Source organism: Meles meles, chromosome 9 (genome assembly GCF_922984935.1).
Source record: "Meles meles chromosome 9, mMelMel3.1 paternal haplotype, whole genome shotgun sequence".
NCBI classification, from domain to species: Eukaryota; Metazoa; Chordata; class Mammalia; order Carnivora; family Mustelidae; genus Meles; species Meles meles.
The window spans coordinates 66,643,690-66,663,398 of record NC_060074.1 but is presented as its reverse complement, the minus strand read 5'-3'; the positions used below and the strand labels follow the sequence as shown (position 1 = coordinate 66,663,398).

Genomic DNA, 19,709 nt, shown 5'->3' with positions numbered 1-19,709 from the left:
CTGTATGAAGACTCATCTTTTCTTTATGAAATTGCTTGACAAGTAATAGTGGAACATTCCAAATTAGTTCCAAGTCAGGTTTTTCAGAAAATAAGATGTGTAAGGACAGAAGGCAAATGTATCTGTGGAAGCATCAATGGTTGTGGACTGAGATGTCAAGTTAGTGTGTACATTAAGAACATATTGAATATGGTGTTTCATATCCCAGAAAATGCAACGATACAGTCACCTTTCTATCAGAAATTTATGAATAGGTAGCTCTTTCATGGAAAATATAGATGAAGCTTAAACCAACAAATACATATCCTCCTCCAGTACACTCACTGGCCCCAACTAATGCCTGGCAATTTAGAGTCAATTCATTTCCTGAGGACAATCCTTAACCCTTCTACCATAGATACTGCAGTTAGGAGCTTGAAGACTGTGGTTTACTGGTGTTTAATTTAAAAAAAAATTAATTTGATTTAAATAACAGTATACTAGTATCACAAGAGGAATGGAGAAAAAAAAGGAAGACCACTTGAATTTGACTACTTAGAGATTTTTTCCCTTCAAATTAGACTCATTTATTATACTTCTTAAAAGGCATTTCCAAAGTTTTCTTATGGCATGTAATCTGTAACATAATGCATAGGATTCTTGTCATATCTTGAAGCACAAGTGAAAGTGATATTTGATACTTTAAACATTAAAAAATGTAGATGTACATATTTCATTCCAATTTAATATATAATAGAAAATGAGTGTAAAGTTACCATAACAATGCAAGTGAAAGAATCGTAAACAACTCAAATTTAGAAATCTTTACAGTTGATTGAGACAGAGTAACAAAAGAAATAATCCATTCAACTTAATATTTAATTTCTTACTAGAAAATGGTTTTAAACAATGATCATTATACCTAGGATTTCAATGACTTGAGGTTATGATGCCCACTGCTAACCTCATGTGAATAATTTCTACATGAATCTCTGCGTAGGCTTTTGAAAAACAGAATAAATTAAAGCCCTATTTCCAAACAAAACACATCCCATTCTATTGGTTTTTTTTTTCACCTCTCTGTTTATAGTTTAGACAGTTTGAAGAGGTTTAAACGTGTTGCTAGGCAACTAGCTCCTGAAGCATAACGTATTTCCTTCAACATCCCGGCCCATTCTTTTTTATCATCTTCATACCTGATGGAAAAAAAAAAAAAAGAGTAATCAATAAGCAGTTTTAATAAGCTTAGGCTTAATAAGCTCTGTAGGTTTCCTGGTATTCAGTACACAAATATGGGTTTTTGAGAAAATCCTATTGGCTTTTGTCCGGAGGAGGATGCACCTGACTGGTGGAGTACATTCCTCCCCAAATATGCTTTCCCTGAATGAGCATGTGTCTGAACTCCTGAACCACCGCCATGATATTTAATCAGGATGCTTAGGCAGTTAAGCCTTTTCTGGGAATCAAAGACTGTTCAGAGACGAAGAGTAATCAACAGTTAAAGCAATCAGTTGTTCACCTTTGGACCAATAATGATGGCCAGTCTCTATGAGTCAAGGTCAGTTGACTCTACCTTAAGAGTAAGAACTGGGAAGAACAGGAGTGGCTAGACAGATGCTTTTGGTCATCCGTAGAAATCAGAGAGGCTCAGATGGGATTCAGCTGACTGATAGCACCATTCCCCAACATCACTGTTTCTCAACCCTGGCTGCCTGGTATAATCACCTGAGGAGGTTTTAGGACCCGACGGCAGAAATCCTGATATAATTGGCCTGCACAGAAGTCCAAGCACTGGTATATTTTTAAAAACATCCTAGGTGATTTAAATGTGCAGTGAGGGTTAAGAATCACTGCCTATCTCACTGTTGGTATTCATCCCTGTTTTCCAAAAACCCTGACCTTCTCAGCCCTCCCATTATTTCATTCTTTTTTTTTTTCCTACTGCTTCCAGTCTTTTTCCATCTCAACCTCTTCCTAAGTCTAGCCTCTTTCTTCCCTGGAAATTTCCACTTTTCTTTCTTCCTCCTCCTTTTTGGGGGGGGAGATGAGGAATAGTTTATAGCCTTTATAGCCATTTTCTTTCTTGCCCTCTCCACAGCTAGTTACTATCACAACAACACAAGGAAATGATGTTTGATGCACAAAATAATTGCTTGGTTAAGCCATGGGCCTTTCACCCTTCCCATTCCCCAGGGAATGAGGCATGTGCTGGCTCAGGTATAGAACCAATAACAGGGGCGCCTGGGTGGCTCAGTGGATTGGGCCGCTGCCTTCGGCTCGGGTCGTGATCTCAGGGTCCTGGGATCGAGCCCCGCATCGGGCTCTCTGCTCCGTGGGGAGCCTGCTTCCTCCTCTCTCTGCCTGCCTCTCTGCCTGCTTGTGATTTCTCTCTGTCAAATAAATAAGTAGAAATCTTTAAAAAAAAAAAAAAAAAGAACCAATAACATACACTTTCCACTCTCAGCCTTGGTGGTATGCCTTCACTGATCCCTCTTCCAGAGCTGTGCTTGCAAATCACCTGGGAATCTTGTTAAAATGAAGATTCTGATTGAGTGAGTTTGGGATGGGGGCTGGGATTCTGCATTTCTAAGAGACTCTCAGGAGATGCCACCACTGCTAGTCCACAGGCCATCCCTCGAGTGTGTCCAAGGTTCTGGACAATCTGGTCACAGACCAGGGAAGGGCATCCTTCCTTGAGAGTGGGGGCTGGCCTTTAAGCTGAGAGGGAAAGCATGAGTTTGGCAATTTCTGGGTAAGTGTACAGGATGAACTCAGTAATGCTCACCTCAGGAAACTGAGATCTACCACCTATGAATTTTTCTCAGCAAGCACAGTTCCTGGGCTGAAGGCAGCAGGCACCATTTGGCAGACCCATGAGGTGTCCTAATGGTAACCAGACAGCTGCATAGTGTATGCCCTGCCCAACTATGTGACTCTCCATGCATGACACAACCTACCCGTCTCCCAAGACTTCTTGTATACACATTGTTCTCCAGGGGGTGTTCACAGCATCAGAAACTACGGTAGAATTCTCCACCCCACACATGCTGTATAAATACTACCTTCGTTTTAAGCCTAACTTAAAATACTCAGATGAGTAACCACTGCAAGTGTCATACTTGGGACATCTGGCCAGCTCCTCTCTGACCAGTAAAATGGATCGCGACTTTTCACTTCTTTTTAAATAGCATTTGTAACTGAATCCTCAAAAACTGGAAAACCACTTACATTAGATTCAAAATAGAATTAACAAATTCACGGAAACTCAAGAAGTTATGTGTTTCTTCAGAACTCTGTTTTCTGAGGATATCAACTAAGGGTTGGAAGTAGCCTTTGCTCTGCTAGATGCCTAGAGCAGTACACTTTTACAGCCAGAATGGAGCTCACGGGATCACCAGTCCAACTCTCATTTTCCCGATTCACAGGCCCAGAAGACTCCTTCCCCAGGCACAATTAGAAGCAGTACTTGATGCTCAAGTTAGTGGCATGTGCAGAAGTCCAGTTAGATTCGAAAAGTGTTTAGTCTACTACCAAGAAGAAGCATCCATGTTGGGAAAGTCTGGCCTACTCTTTACTGCAAAATTGTTTGTCTTATCTGTTATCAGTTATTTGATTTGCTATTTGGTCCAGAAAACTGGGAGTCAAAAAAACTTACTTCCATATGTCATTGACTTCAGTGGGGGCAAACTCTTTGGACTCCAGCTGAATCATGGCAAAACCACCGATGGCATATAGGGATCCAGCCAGGTTGACCAAACTGATGGAACTTCTTTCTTGGGGAAATTCAGTCATTACTTCCCATCTAGGAATTTTTGAAAATAGAGTCAATGTAAAATCTAAGGAAATGTCACATGTATTTACTGAACAATTATATGAAAATTTAATTTAAAAATTCAAGTAGCAAAGGCATCTACAGCTAGAAGGATAAGTTTGTTACTGAAAAATATTGACATGTTCCTTTATTTGAAAGATGTAATCAGGTTAACTATAAAGCTCTCAATATGTCAATCCCAGAATATTTCCTTCATCAGTTCGCATGTTCAGCAATGGTGATATAAACAGTGGGCGTTTTGTGGCAGTTCTAGGCCTCCTAGGTCCTACGGTGTTGGAATTCATTTGAATGCTAATACACATTTTTAGAAACTCTGATTTCCATCATTTCTCAAGAAATCTCCAAATTCTTTGCAATAAAGGCATGTGACTCACTTTATATTATCCTAGTTTAGAAACTAGGGTTGGTAATTTTCTTTTTGATGACTTATACTACATCTTTTTAAATAAAGGATTTAAGGGGACTTTTTAATGTTAACAGCCATTTGAAATAGGACACATAACTATAAAATCAAACAAATTAGTTGGCAGGATCAAGAATCTAGAAGGAATTAATCATTTTGAAATTCTCTATTTGATTGCTCTGGCATTAAAAGTGGACCTTTACTCTAAATGTATTACCTGTTTTTCTAACTATAAAAATAGTATATGTACATTGTAGAAAATCTGGAAATACAAAAAGGTATAGAAAAAAACAACTATCACCCATAATCATAGCCTCCAGAGTAATCATAAGGAACATTTTAGTGTAATTTTGTTATTTCTCAAAAAGCACACAAATTTAAATATAAACATCTATACATACATATGAAAAAAACTAAGAGCATAGAGTATTTACAATTCTGTGAGCTGCTTTTTAACTTCTTATGAGTGTTTACTCATAATACACAGTTTTCAAAAAGATGTTTTTAATGATAATTTAAATCCTCTTCCATAAAAATTCCTTGGTGATTTTCAGATATTAAAGTCTATTTTATAATCAGACATTACATGGTTCCTTAAAAAAGTAATGACAGTACTCTAATTTTTTCTTCATTGCTAAACTAGGAGTATAAAAACTATATACTTATCCAGATGAGTGAGCTCAAAAATTTGAAAAAGACTAATTTTACACAAAGAAGATCTGTCAAATATCTTTTCACATTAATTTTAAGCCAGTAAAAGCTTATATATGAACATTTTAAGAAACTTATAAAGAGCATAAAAAAATTTCTGAAACATTCATACTTTACAAACATCACAAGCTAAGTGGAGGTCTTTCCGTCCTTAAACAAACTACATATTTCAAATCAAATAACCATATGGAGATATGTATATCCATCCACATGCATCTGATTATTCATTAGCATTACCTTTCCATGACTGAACTCACAAAGTTAATAAAAAGGATAAATGGAACATTCTGGTATTAACTTGAGGTTTATGTATTCCAAGTTGCAAACCCACTTAATGCATCAGAATGTTAGGCATTTCACATCCAGTAACAGCAGAAGCCCAGATCCAGATGTTTCCTTTTAATCCTTGCCTCCCTGCCTTCCTCTCCCCGTGCCCTAATTAGAAAGTTTAATTTTCATCCAAAGTTGGAAAGTAGAGTGATTAATATGCTGTAGTAATATATAGCAACTCACTTATTGGTTGTGAGGTCAAAAGCTTCCACTGAAGCTGAAAGACCATCTTCAGTGACACCTCCCGCAATCACAATTTTGCCTTTATGCACTGCCACTCCGAACATGGAACGAGGGGTTTTCATTGGAGCCAGATCCTTCCAGTCTCCTTTTTTGGGGTTGTAGATAAACACCCTGTTTGTACACTTTCTGTAAACATAAAAGACAACAAAATGGTCCCTTTAGAAACTTCCTTTTCTGAAGGAAGTAATTTCACTAATCATTTAGCTTTGCTTCCAATCTGAAATACATAAAACAGAATTAGAAAAACTCAAAGTATTCTTAATCTGAATATATGACAATTCCAAATGTGGGGAACTTAATTATACTACTGGAAGGTAGGGTAACTTTCCTTTTGGCAACTGCGCAGAAAGAGTAGATTTTAATCCTTTCTGTTGCTAAATACAATGGAAGACAGGAATAGAGCTAAAAAAAATTCATAAATCTTTACTGTGCTAAGTAATAAAAATGTTCAGTTTATCTTACTATTTGAATCTCCTAGGAATGGATCAGTTAATTTAAAAAATTAGGTATGAAAGTACCTATTTTAAATTTATGTAATATGATGGCTCATTTCATTTTAGTATATCATTAATACACCAATGCATTTTTAAGAAATCTGGGACTGTAGGCAACCAGTCATGGGAGTAGATGAGTAATGAGAACAGTTTTATATGCTAAAGGCTACCAAGAAAACCTGTACTTATCTGCATTAGTATCTTCCTTGAAGTTATCCATAATTTACTGATGGGAGTTCAAAATGCTAAATAATAATTGATTAGCTGGATATATTTGTGCATTTTTTTTTTGCTTTTGCTTTAAAAATATTTTATTTATTCATTTGAGAGAGAGAGAGATTGAGAGTGTGTGTGTGTATACACGTGCGCAAACGCGGAGCTTGGGGGCAGGGGCAGGGGAAGAGGGAGAGAGAGAGGGAGAGGCAGCTTCTTGCTGAGCAGGGAGCCTGACTCAGGGCTCCATTCCAGAACCTGGAGAACATGACCTGAGCCAAAGGCAGACCACCCAGGGTCCCTGTTTTTACTTTAAAAAAAAAAAAAAAAAAATATATATATATATATATTATATATTGTTTTAAAGATTTTATTTATTTGACAGAGAGAGACACAGCGGGAAAGGGAACACAAGCTGGCGGAGTAGGAGAGGGAGAAGCAGGCTCGCAGCTGAGAAGGGAGCCCGATGTGGGGCTCCATCCCACGACCCTGGGATCATGACTTGAGTGGAAGGCGGATGTTGAATGACTGAGCCACCCAGGCACCCTTGTTTTCACTTTTTTAAAGTAAGCTTTATGCCCAGTGCGGATTGAACTCACAACCCCAAGATCAAGAATCACATGCTCTACCAACTGAGCCAGCTGGGCACCTCTGAATGTATTTGGTAAAGTCAAAAAGCAAACAAACAAAATCTCCAACTTTTTGTGAGGACAACTTTTTTTCTTTAGTCTTATCGAAATTCCACCAGTATTTTTCAAAGAGCTGGAGCAAATAATCCTAAAATTTGTATGGAATCAGAAGAGGCCCCGAATTGCTAAGGAAATGTTGAAAAACAAAAACAAAGCTGGCGGCATCACGTTACCCGATTTCAAGCTTTACTACAAAGCTGTGATCACCAAGACAGCGTGGTACTGGCATAAAAACAGACACATAGACCAGTGGAACAGAGTGGAGAGCCCAGATATGGACCCTCAACTCTATGGTCAAATAATCTTCGACAAAACAGGAAAAAATATACAATGGAACAGGAAAAAATATACAATGGAAAAAAGACAGTCTCTTCAATAAATAGTGCTGGGAAAACTGGACAGCGGTATGTAGAAGAATGAAACTCGACCATTCTCTTACACCGTACACAAAGATAAACTCAAAATGGATAAAAGACCTCAACGTGAGACAGGAATCCATCAGAATCCTAGAGAAGAACATAGGCAGTAACCTCTTCGATATCAGCCACAGCAACTTCTTTCAAGATATGTCTCCAAAGGCCAAGGAAACAAAAGCGAAAATGAACTTTTGGGACTTCATCAAGATCAAAAGCTTCTGCACAGCAAAGGAAACAGTCAACAAAACAAAAAGGCAACCCACGGAATGGGAGAAGATATTTGCAAATGACAGTACAGACAAAAGGTTGATATCCAGGATCTATAAAGAACTTCTCAAACTCAACACACACAAAACGATAATCATATCAAAAAATGGGCAGAAGATATGAACAGACACTTCTCCAACGAAGACTTACAAATGGCTATCAGACACATGAAAAAATGTTCATCATCACTAGCCATTAGGGAGATTCAAATTAAAACAACATTGAGATACCACCTGACACCAGTTAGAATGGCCAAAATTAGGGGCGCCTGGGTGGCTCAGTGGGTTAAAGCCTCTGCCTTCCGCTCAGGTCATGATCCCAGGGTCCTGGGATCGAGCCCCACATTGGGCTCTCTGCTCCTCGGGGAGCCTGCTTTCCTTCCTCTCTCTCTGCCTGCCTCTCTGCTTACCTGTGATCTCTGTCTGTCAAATAAATAAATAAAATCTTAAAAAAAAAAAAAAAGAATGGCCAAAATTAGCAAGACAGGAAACAACGTGTGTTGGAGAAGATGTGGAGAAAGGGGAACCCTCTTACACTGTTGGTGGGAATGCAAGTTAGTGCAGCCACTTTGGAGAACAGTGTGGAGATTCCTGAAGAAATTAAGAATAGAGCTTCCCTATGACCCTGCAATTGCACTGCTGGGTATTTACCCCAAAGATACAGATGTAGTGAAAAGAAGGACCATCTGTACCCTAATGTTTATTGCAGCAATGGCTACGGTCGCCAAACTGTGGAAAGAACCAAGATGCCCTTCAAAAGAGGAATGGATAAGGAAGATGTGGTACATATACACAATGGAGTATTATGCCTCCATCAGAAAGGATGAATACCCAACTTTTGTAGCAACATGGACGGGACTGGAAGAGATTATGCTGAGCGAAATAAGTCAAGCAGAGAGAGTCAAGTATCATATGGTCTCACTTATTTGTGGAGCATAACAAATAACATGGAGGACATGGGGAGATGGAGAGGAGAGGGAGTTGAGGGAAACTGGAAGGGGAGATGAACCATGAGAGACTATGGACTCTGAAAACCAACCAGAGGGTTTTGAAGGGGGGGGGTGTGGGAGGTTGAGAAACCAGGTGGTGGGTAATAGGGAGGGCACGTACTGCATGGAGCACTGGGTGTGATGCCAAAACAATGAACACTGTTATGCTGTAAATAAACAACAAAAACAAACAAACAAACAAAAAAAACATGTATTCGGAGTAGAAGAACTTCTGTTAGTATTTGACTGTAAGTATTACTTTAAGACTTCTTGACAAGGGCATGATTACAAAATCATGTTCTTCAAATCCAGTGGTTTAACTAGTGCAATTCAGTGCTTACTTTTAGATAATGACTCATTTCAAAGTTCTTGACTTTGGCATTCGTCAAGCAATGTTGTCTTGGTTAATCAGATTCTCAAGATTAATATATTTTTACTGACAAGACCTGTATGCTTTTACCGACATATCGATTTCCTAGTTACTAATACCACTTGAAGGAAACAATTCAAATCATTTGGCAGGGTCACTACATTTCCAAAGTCAGAACACTGCTTAATACACATTTTCCATGCCATTTAGTCCGGAAAAATACCCCAAATAAGATTTTTCACTGAGTAAGTTTGTAATATGGCTTTCCTTTAAATATTTATTTGATAGGAATAGCTTAGATTAAGGAAAATATAAAAATTTCAGTATATATTATCTTTGAATAGGATAGACTGTATAAAAGCCCTTTTTAAAACAATTAGACATTTATTTTTACTTTATTTTTTAAATTGAGATATAATTGACATACCATATCATATTCGTTTCAGGTGTGTATCACAGTGATTTGATATTTTTATACATTATGAAATCATCCCCCATGGTGAGTCTAGTTACCATACAAAGTTAATTACAATATTATCCACCCATCCTCAACCCTACCCCACTCTGGTAACCACCAGTTTGTTTCCTGTATCCATGAGTCTGTTTCTGTTTTGTTGTTGTTGTTTTTTTTAGGTTCCCACTGCCTTTTTTTTTTTTTAAGATTTTATTTATTTATTTGACAGACAGATCACGAGTAGGCAGGCAGGCAGAGAGAGAGAGGAAGAAGCAGACTCCCTGCAGAGCAGAGAGCCTGATGTGGGGCTCGATCCCAGGACCCTGGAATCATGACCTGAGCCAAAGACAGAGGCTTTAACCCACTGAGCCACCCAGGCGCCCCAGGTTCCCACTGCTTTTTAAAATCACATTTCTTGGGGTGCCTGGGTGGCTCAGTTTTAAGCATCTGCCTTTGGCTCAGGTCAGGATTTGAGGATCTCAGGATGAGCCCGACATTGGCTCCCTGTTCAGCGGGGAGCCAGCTTTTCCCTCTCCCACTCCCCCTGCTTGTATTCCCACTCTTGCTGTCTCTCTGTCAAATAAATAAATAAAATCTTTTCTAAAAATCACATTTCCTCTGTCATGTCATTTTAATTTAATAATGACCATTAATTATTCACTAATATAGAGTTCTTTATTCCTAGCACATTTCCATATTTCCATATTTTACTCTCCTTTCCTGCTTTGTCCATGTAATTCTTAATTCTGGTTCCCTTTCCAGAATCGACATCTTTATTTATTAAGCAACCTGGGCAAAAGCCAAATTAGGCAGAGTTTTCAGGGCCAAGATATTAATTCTTACTATTTAAACTGAAAATCTTCATTTTACCAGATGGGCTACTCGTTTAATTAACTGATTCCTAGAGCACTCTGAACTCACTTCTCCCTTTGAGTTACAAAATCTTTTTCCTAATGAACTATCCCTTGAGAAGTGCCTAGAAGTCAAGTTCTATGATTTTCATCCTGTTTTCCTCATAAGACACTGGACACTAGTGGGTGAACCAGGTGCAATAGTTCTATTTGATCAGTGCCTCTTTGTGACCCGTTGTTAAATGTTTTTAATATCCCCTCTGTCCAGGGATGCCTAGGTGGCTTAGTTGGTTAAGCAGCTGCCTTCGGCTCAGGTCATGATCCCAGTATCCTGGGATCGAGTCCTGTGTCCAGTTCCTTGCTCAGTGGGGAGCCTGCTTCTCTGTCTGCCTCTTTGTCTGCCTGTGCTCACTCTCTCTGACAAATAAAAGAAAAAAAAATATCCCCTCTGTCCAGGAGTAAGTCAGTGAAACAATGTTTAGGAAACAACTGCACTCCTTTCAGTCCCCATGCTTTTCAGTTTCAAACTCACCTAAATTCTCTTTTATGCATGGAAAGTACAAATCTGTAGTATTTTTACGCACTATCCCTTTAGCAGTTATATTTTATTATATTACAGAGTAGACTTAATTTTTATTTAGTTATGGTCTAAAGAATAAGAAAGCCCACTTTTTTTTTAATGATTTATCAATTTATTTTAGAGAGGGAGGGAGAGTGCAAAAGCACAAGCGGGAGGGGCAGAAGGAGAGGGAGAGAAAATCTCAAGCAGACTGCACCTAGTGAGGAAGCCCAACTTGGGGAACCCAACTAGGGGTACCCCACTAGGGACTTGATATCAGGACCTGGAGATCACGACCTAAGCCGAAACCAAGAATCCAAGGGTTAATCTACTGTGCCATCCAGGTGCCCCCAAAGCCTATTGGTTTTAATGTAGTAAGATATAATTAAAAATTAGCTCAATTAAAGACTTGATTATGCTCCTAAATGCTGCTTTTTCACTGTAAGAATGCTTATGATGGCAATATCATGCTAGTTCCTAGCAATATGCTGGAATCTACAAGTTTACTTAAGCAACTTTTTTTTTTTTAAAGATTTTATTTATTTATTTGACACACAGAGAGAGATCACAAGTAGGCAGAGAGGCAGGCAGAGAGAGAGAAGAGGAAGCAGGCTTCCTGCTGAGCAGAGAGCCCGATGCGGGTCTCTATCCCAGGACCCCGAGATCATGACCTGAGCCGAAGGCAGCGGCTTAACCCACTGAGCCACCCAGGCGTCCCTTAAGCAACTTAAAAAAAAAAAAAAGATTTTATTTATTTTAGAGAAAGAGAGAGGGGGAGGGGCAGAGGGAGAAGGAGAGAATTTCAAGCAGGGTCTATGCTGAGCTTGGAGCCCGATGCAGGGGTCCATCTTACAACCCTGAGATCATGACCTGAGCCGAAATCACGAGTCAGACGCTTCTCCAACTGAGCCATCCAGGTGCCCCAGGTTAGCAATTTTTCAATTTTATTTTAATTGCCCTTCAGTTTCCCATAGAAATCATTTATAATATCCTCTAATAGCTTTTCAAAATTTTGTTTTGAAACTTTAACTTCCAAAATATTACGGATGAGAACTAAGTCCCATTTCAGTATGTAGATTCAAATGAAAGGAAGAAAGAACTCTTGCAATAAAAATCATTTGGAGGAGCGCCTGGCTGTTCAGTCAACAGAGCATGCAACTGTTGATATCAGGGTTGTGAGTTCAAGCCCCACACTGGGGGTAGAGCTTACTTTTAAAAAACCCAAAGGTTTAAAAAAAATCTTTTGGATGTAAACCATAAGGAGATTTTAAGGTACTTACTTGTCATCTGTCTTTCCTCCTAGACAATATATCATCCCCTTATGTGAAATCACACTGTGGCCATAGACTTTGATAGGCAGTTTTTTAACTTCATTCCACTTTGCAGCCCTGCAATGAAAAGATGGTAGAACTTCTGTGCTTTCAGTTAATGCCAGGGTATAAGGTTACGAATATGTAATAGGCACTCGTATACCCAAATGCTTAGGAAACAGGAATGTCAGGTCAACTTACACGGGATCATAGCATAATACTGAATCCAGCGAAGCCTCTGTTTGAAGGTCCTTGCCTGCTACTACATAGATTTTGTCATCTACCTCTCCCAGACCAAAGAGACACCTGGCTGAAGGCAGAGGTGGAAGTCCAACCCACTCAGATGCTATGTTATCAAGCTGAAAGAAAAACATATGAGGAATTGTGGAACTTGTCAGAAAAAAGTTACAGTTGCACTAAGCAATATGCTATATTTTACATGTTGTGTTGAATGCACTGACATAGTCAAGGATGTTGCAGGTAAAATAAAACTGCAATCCAAAAGTATCATATTTTACCTCTGGAATACCAAGAAAAACGAGAACACCTACTTGGCTTACTTAAAATGCCAAAATCTGCAATAAGGAGGGAGAGAATAGAGTCACAAGTGGTCGGTTAGAACTGTTCCTTGTCAAAGTTTCTTCCCATGTTGCCTTCTTCAGGTTCAGAAAAGACATCATAATACTTTCAGGGCATTGAGGAAAGAGATATTGTCACTGTAGGGAGGGCCACAATATGTGAATGACCCCAGAATGCTATATTTAACACACTCCCCAAGCCGGCACCCAGGACAGCTGGACCTGTCACTCAGTCCACAGACAACTGGGATGTTAGACAACATCATTTTTCTAGTCTTCAGAATTGTTTAGGTTCTCTCTGTTTCACTTTATTACTTCTGACACAGGCAGGTATTAACAGCTATAACCTCCTACCCTTTCATTGGAAGTCATTTGAAATACCCTTGTCTTTATTTAAAAAAAAAAATCGGGGCGCCTGAGTGGCTCAGTGGATTAAAGCCTCTGCCTTCAGCTCAGGTCATGGTCCCAGGGTCCTGGGATCGAGCCCCGCATCTGGCTCTCTGCTTGGCAGGGAGCTTGCTTCCCCCTGACTCTCTGCCTGCGTCTCTGCCTACTGGTGATCTCTCTCTCTCTGTCAAATAAAGAAATAAAATCTAAAAAAAAAAAAAAAAAAATCTATTAGTAATAGAAGCAACTTGCCCGTTTTTGCGACTGCCACTTCTGCAAGCCTAAGCCAGCTCTCGAAGTGCCCATGCTCTCATGGGTCATTCTGGTATGGCTGGCATTGGTTTCAGCACTTACTATAGGTCATTTATAAGATTTTCCAGTATGCATTTTAGGACACCAAGGCATGAGAACACAGCTTCACGAGGGAATGCAGTTACAGATTGTTCTCTGTTGTGCTACTTTTGTGTAGTAGAAGAAAAAGGAATAAACCCCAGAATAATTGGATACCAAGAGCAGGTGCAGATATTAAAGGCTGCAGGACAGGGAGGGATCTCTGTAGAAGTCTGTATATATCTTGCCTCATAATTCTGGTTAAAGTAAAGCACTAATTAAGACAAGATGTGATGAGCAGTTTATTCCTCACATGTATATTGTTAGCTCTGCAGTCACAAATTTTAACATCTAGATAGTGAGCTCTAATGTTTTCCTTCTTGAAAACAAATCCTTTGATCAAGAAAGTGGTGTGTGCTCCAATAGAAATAATGAACATTTGTGAAGGTTTGGGTCTGTGACAGTTTTGTACTAAATGCTCACAGAACTTTTAAGTGATATTCAAATAGAAGCTATATAAATCCACTGTTTTCTAAATGGGAACAGTAGCTGCTGTAATCCCAGACTGGAGGGTGTACTGCCCATGCTGGACAGTACTGCCCACAGCCCCACACGACCCCCAGTTAGGGCACTTACTACAGCAAATGTAATAGGAGACTGCCTACCAGGCACTTTTATAGATGAGCTGTCAAGCTATTTAACCACTCTGGCTCTAGTTTCCGATCAAGGTTTGGACCTAGATTACTTTAGGATGGGGTGCTATTCAAAGATTTGATGAATCTATTAATTCTAAGGAAAAAAATCCCCTCTCTTACCCAGGTAAAGAATTCTCATCATCTATAACATACAATCAAAGATCATTCTACTCCTAACTTAAGACATTATAAAATGTCTTAAGATGTGACCAAGCAGAAAAATACAATATAAAACCTGATATTCTCATACGTGCTTTTCCTTTTGAGTCATAAATAACCCTTTTTACAGTCGGGTGCTTTATCCCGGTACCTTGTTGCACTATTTGTGCCTTTTAAAAGGCGCAAGGCATGGGCAATGACAGGAAGTCGATCTTTCCAACTTTGTGTAACTTTTTATAATTATAAAGAACATCAAACAGGCTTCTTGAAATGGAAATGAGAAGCTGTGCCAATAAAAGTAAGAACAGTAACAAGATGGAAGAGAATAAAGATAAGACTATAAGTATTTCTTGGCTCTATGATTTCTAGGTATCTGTTCATCTGTATTTTTTTGTTTTTGTCTGTCTGTGTTTTGATGGCATTTTTACTTCCTAGATATAATTATTACCTTTTAAATAGAATTTAGCTTTTCTGAAGTTTCAGTGAATTTAAAATTAGGGCTTGGGAAATTTTCTGGCATGCATTCAAATACTTATGATTATGGCTTCGATTATATTTTTGCACTTTGTAGTTAACACTCTTTGACAGAACTTTGAAAATTAAGAATCATGATTAACTTTATTAGATTTTTAGATTATTAGATTTTTCAAGATTAGAAAAAGCTGGTTAAAAGTAGTATTTTGTGAATGCATAGCATGTCACACACTCTGAGGGCACACAGTGACTATGACATTCTACACTTATCTTTGGCCTTTCCAACTCAAGTGCCCATAAACCTCAGGCTCTGGGTAGCTATGACCTAAACAAACTCTTCTGAGCTAGCTGTAAGCTACAAAGTACTGGTATTGGCATTATTCAAGATAAAGGTTAAGCCACTGATTCCTTCATAAACTGATAAAAGATGTCATGTTGATAATATGAAATAAATTCCCTTCAAATAAACCACAAAGAATCTATTAGTTTGGAGGATTTGTTTTCCTGGACACTTCTGGGGTTTCACAGAACAGATTAACTTGTAATAACGTCTAAGTACAACTCTGATCCAAATACATGTGGTCACTTGTCATAAATAAAAATTAATGGGGCACCTGGGTGTCTCAGTCTGTTAAGCATCCGAATCTTGATCTCAGCTCAGGTCTTGATCTCAGAGTTGTGAGTTCAAGCCCAATGTTAGGCTCCATACTAGGTATGGAGTCTACTTAAAAAAAAATCATAAATAAAAATTTCTAAATATAATTAATAAATTCAAGTTAGTCACACTGGTGTAGATACTTTTTCCCTGAAAGTAACCCAAAGTATGTAATTTAAGTACATAAGTTCTCTTCATTTACAACAAAATTATATTTTAGTCAGTAAACATAAATAACAGATAAAATGCTATCTTTAAGAACTTCAGATCAGTTCAAGAAAACCTGGAAAAAGGCTGAAAATCTGATCAATTATCATTTTTGTAATGTGTAAAGTACTATGACTTAGGGAAATACATTAACCTATTTTTCAGAAGAGATACAAGAATAAATTTAAGCTTTACTAAAACACTGGGTTTTGAGAGAGCATAGTCACGATCAGCTAAAAACTTGACATTTTGGGTAAGAATATAAAGAAAATCTTGAGTCATCACTTACATATTAATTAGGACCTCATTCTTCACCAAACTTTTTCTTAAATATTAACAAGCCATTAAATTAACTGATTTAAATATTTCTGTCAGCTCTCGAAGTAGCTAAAGTGCAAGGGACTGGAATTGGACATCAAGCAGGATAGAACACAAGCAGCCTGAATAATTCACACATCAGCTAATGGAATGGTAAATAACAGTCTCCTTTATGCCTCTACTTTTATAAAAATAGCGCTTCTTACCTGGAAGAAGTAAGACTGTAGAGGCTGATCTTTATTTTCTTCATCCACATATAGGCCTCCTACCACATACACCTGATTTTGTTGGGTAACAATGCTAGAATGATTTCTGGGAATCTGCTCAGCCAGTGCAGTAAGGTAGCACTCATTTTCTGTGGGATCATAAGCCACGGCAGCTGTGTCATTAACCAAGAGGATGAGGTCTTTGACAAACATCCCATGCCTGGGAATGTCATTCAGGTAACCAGGAAGTAAGTCTTCATCCCCAACATCACCATTCACCTCACCAGCCCCAGCCTTCTCTGCATTTTTGCTAGGTTCTGGGAGTTTGCCTCCGAAGGCATCTTTGAGAACTTTGATTTTTTTCTGGAGTTCTGGGTTGCTTTTAATTATATCATCTTTCTCAACATGATCTTTAAAATATTTTTCTGTCATAAGGCGAAAACGAATACAGTCAAACACTTCGCTAAGGTTCTTAACCCTGTTTTCTTTGTCCGTTCGCACCCATTTCATCACTGCCTCAAATACTGCTTCTTCCTTTTCTACATTTAGGCTGTCATTTGAAATTACTGAGATCAGTTCCTGCGGAGATAGCTGCATAAAGTCCTCTTCCTTGCAAATCTGTACAAAGCGATCAGACACAAAATCACGGGCAGAGATGGCGAGTCTTGGGCAGTCGAGAAGAAGTCCTAACCTTAAAATGGCTAGACAGTTACCAGGAGCAAGTCTCTTCTGAAGATAAGAAACACAGACAGTGAACACCGAAGGGATCTGAAAGCGGCTGGCCAGGGCAAAAATATCCTGCACGTTTCCATCGTTGAGGTCGATGCTGGCAGAGTACAGGTACTTGATGATCAAATCCAGCACAGCAGGATCCACATTATCTAACACTACTTCCTTTTTTTTCCCCTCATCAATTTCGGATAAAAAATACTCACGGAAGTAAGGACTACAAGCTGACAAAATCAATCTGTGGCATGGAAGACTTTTGTCACCTGCTTTTAGGGTGCAATCGATGAATTTTTTTTCTTCCAGGAGATCTTTTAGACCGTCCTGAAGAAGGGTGGATTGGTAAAGCCGCAGTTCCTCTGTGAGTTCCCGCTGAGAATCCATTTTGTGAGTAACCTGGGTAAGGAAGGGGACACTGAAGGCCTTAGCTCCTTGCAGCACACAGGTCTGGCTGTAAAAAGGCAGATCGGTGTGCTTTGCCCAGCTTGAAGCCTTTGCAATTTAATCCCACCAGCTAAATATAGATACCAACTCTTAACAACGGGAATTCAGGAGAGCTGGTTTGGAAAGAAGAGTTGTTCCTGCAGCTGTTATAGATTGAAGGGAACAACTGGAACTTTTAATCACTAAGGAAACAGCTAAGAAACAAGCGATTTAAATGAAGTGGGAAGCTTTTACATAAAGCATTAGAACATAGGCCAATAAAGACATGTTTAAAGAAAGTGTTTATTGAACTGACAGAAAACTGAATCATAAAAATGAGTCAGTCCACTAAAAATGGTCTAGTGGCAAACTCCTTGGCTGTCTGAATGAATGATGCAAAGGTCAAGAATATGAGGTGAGTTCATTTGAATACTCATAAGCAAAATCCCTTTTCCAATTACTGTTACATAAAATTTTTTATTTTCTACTCAAAACAGTGGTATTTACAATTTTCTTTTCGAAGTAGGAAACTTAAAGACTTCTATTTATGTACTAGTAATATAATTTAAAAAAACCTTTAATAACAATATCTCATCATAATTGAAGTAATAAACATAGAGAAACCGCTACTTTTCTAACATTCTAAATTACCCTTTTAAGTGGAAAAACTGTAATTAGTATTGAATTACATTACAAAATTATTTGTTATTCAGACTCTGCTTTTCTCTACAAAGGATCTGATGTGGCAAACAATTATAACACAAGTAGGATAAATGCATAAGGTTAAAATGAAACAAGTTCAGAAAGAAATAGGAATAGTTAAGAGTCAACACTAGGTAAAGAAAAAAATCACATATGATTACTAAAGATTTTCTGTGATTTAAGTGTTGAAAATAAAAAAATTAAATAAAAAGTTAAAAATACAGAACAGATGTAACTCCACAAAAACAATGCTATCAACAGGGGTACCTGGGTGGCTCGGTCGTTAAGCGTCTGCCTTGGGCTCAGGTCATGATCCCAGAGTGCTGGGATTGAGCCCTGCATCAGGCTCCCTGCTTGGCGGGAAGCCTGCTTCTCCCTTTCCCACTCCCCCTGCCTGTGTTCCCTCTCTTGCTGTGTATCTCTCTGTCAAATAAATAAATAAAGTCTTAAGCAAACAAACAAAACAATGTTGTCAACACAACACAGCAAAATCAGGAAGAAGTGCTGTATCACCTGCATAATTTGGAAAACAAGCCTATTCAAGGGGAAAAAAAGAGTAACTGAAATCATAATCTAAGTTGTTGATTGTAATAGAACACCCTATTAATTACGGAATGCAGAAGTCATGATTTGAAAAAAAAATCAATCTTTTTTGTTTATATGCAGATGACATCATATATACCTCTTCATGAATTATTACAAAATTTTTACTGTCACATTTTCTGAACTCAATGAGACTGCAGAAAATACTGTATAATTTCAAAGTCTGGTATTCTTTTTTTTTTTTTAAATATTTTATTTCATTTATTTGACAGAGAGAACACACAGTGAGAAAGGGAACACAAGCAGGGGGAGTGGCAGAGGGAGAAGCAGGCTTCCCACTGAGCAGGGAGCCTGATGCAGGCCTTGATCCCAGGACCCTGGGATCATGACCTGATCCAAAGGCAGTCGCTTAATGGCTGAGCCACCCAGGTGCCCCTCAAAGTCTGGTATTCTTAAACCTGCTCAAAAGAATATAAGCTCCCTGAAGACAGGAAATTTTTTTTTTTTAATTTGCTTTGTTCAATGCTATAGCCCCAGGGCCTCATGTGATCTGTAAATACTTGTCAAATGAATAAATGCCCCTAGATCAGTGAATTGTGTATTTTTAAACTTCAAGGTCTTTATGAGTAAAGGTTTTTTTCTTTTGTTTTACATCACAGTGAAGTCAAAGGTACTGTCAGCTGCTAAAACAACAGCTGAAAGAAGAGCTCATTGACTCTTTTCCATTTATAGATGTCACTAAAGGTTTTAACACACTGGAAGAAACTAACAGCTGCTCCCTTGATTAAACAATAAATGACTCATTTCTCTCTACTCTGTTAACAACTAACATTTGAAAAGATTAGTGAGTCAGATGCGAACACCATGATATGACATTTGAGATTCCTTACTAGTCAGCAATTATAAAGTCTGTTTTGCTTCGAAAACTATTTAAACATATTCCTGGCAGCATTTTGTGACCTGTGTAAAAATTTCGAACAGCCCCTTTTTCCCCTTAATGTAGGTTGTTTATTATAACACTATCTCTTAAAAATGTACAACTCCTTTCCTTTTTAAATAAAGAAACCAATGTATAGCTTTTATTCCTTGACTTTAATTAAACTCAGGTTAGCACTTAGTTAGCATTTGGTTACTATGTGTTTATGGTTGTACATACAGTTGCATCTTATTTTTAAGTTTTTACACACTCACTCCTTT

The 19,709-nt window shown here is 38.3% G+C and overlaps 1 protein-coding gene across 1 annotated transcript; it reads right to left on the bottom strand.

Annotated features, from left to right (window-relative positions):
- Positions 1 to 592: 592 nt before the first annotated feature.
- On the bottom strand, positions 593 to 17,236 carry KLHL41 (kelch like family member 41). The gene is made up of 6 exons (XM_046019477.1): positions 16,119 to 17,236; positions 12,311 to 12,468; positions 12,080 to 12,187; positions 5,439 to 5,624; positions 3,635 to 3,781; positions 593 to 1,175 (listed from the first exon to the last, which is right to left on the bottom strand). The coding sequence occupies exons 1-6, from the start codon at positions 17,226 to 17,228 to the stop codon at positions 1,064 to 1,066; spliced, it is 1,821 nt and encodes a 606-aa protein (XP_045875433.1). The 5' UTR covers positions 17,229 to 17,236; the 3' UTR covers positions 593 to 1,063.
- Positions 17,237 to 19,709: the final 2,473 nt, after the last annotated feature.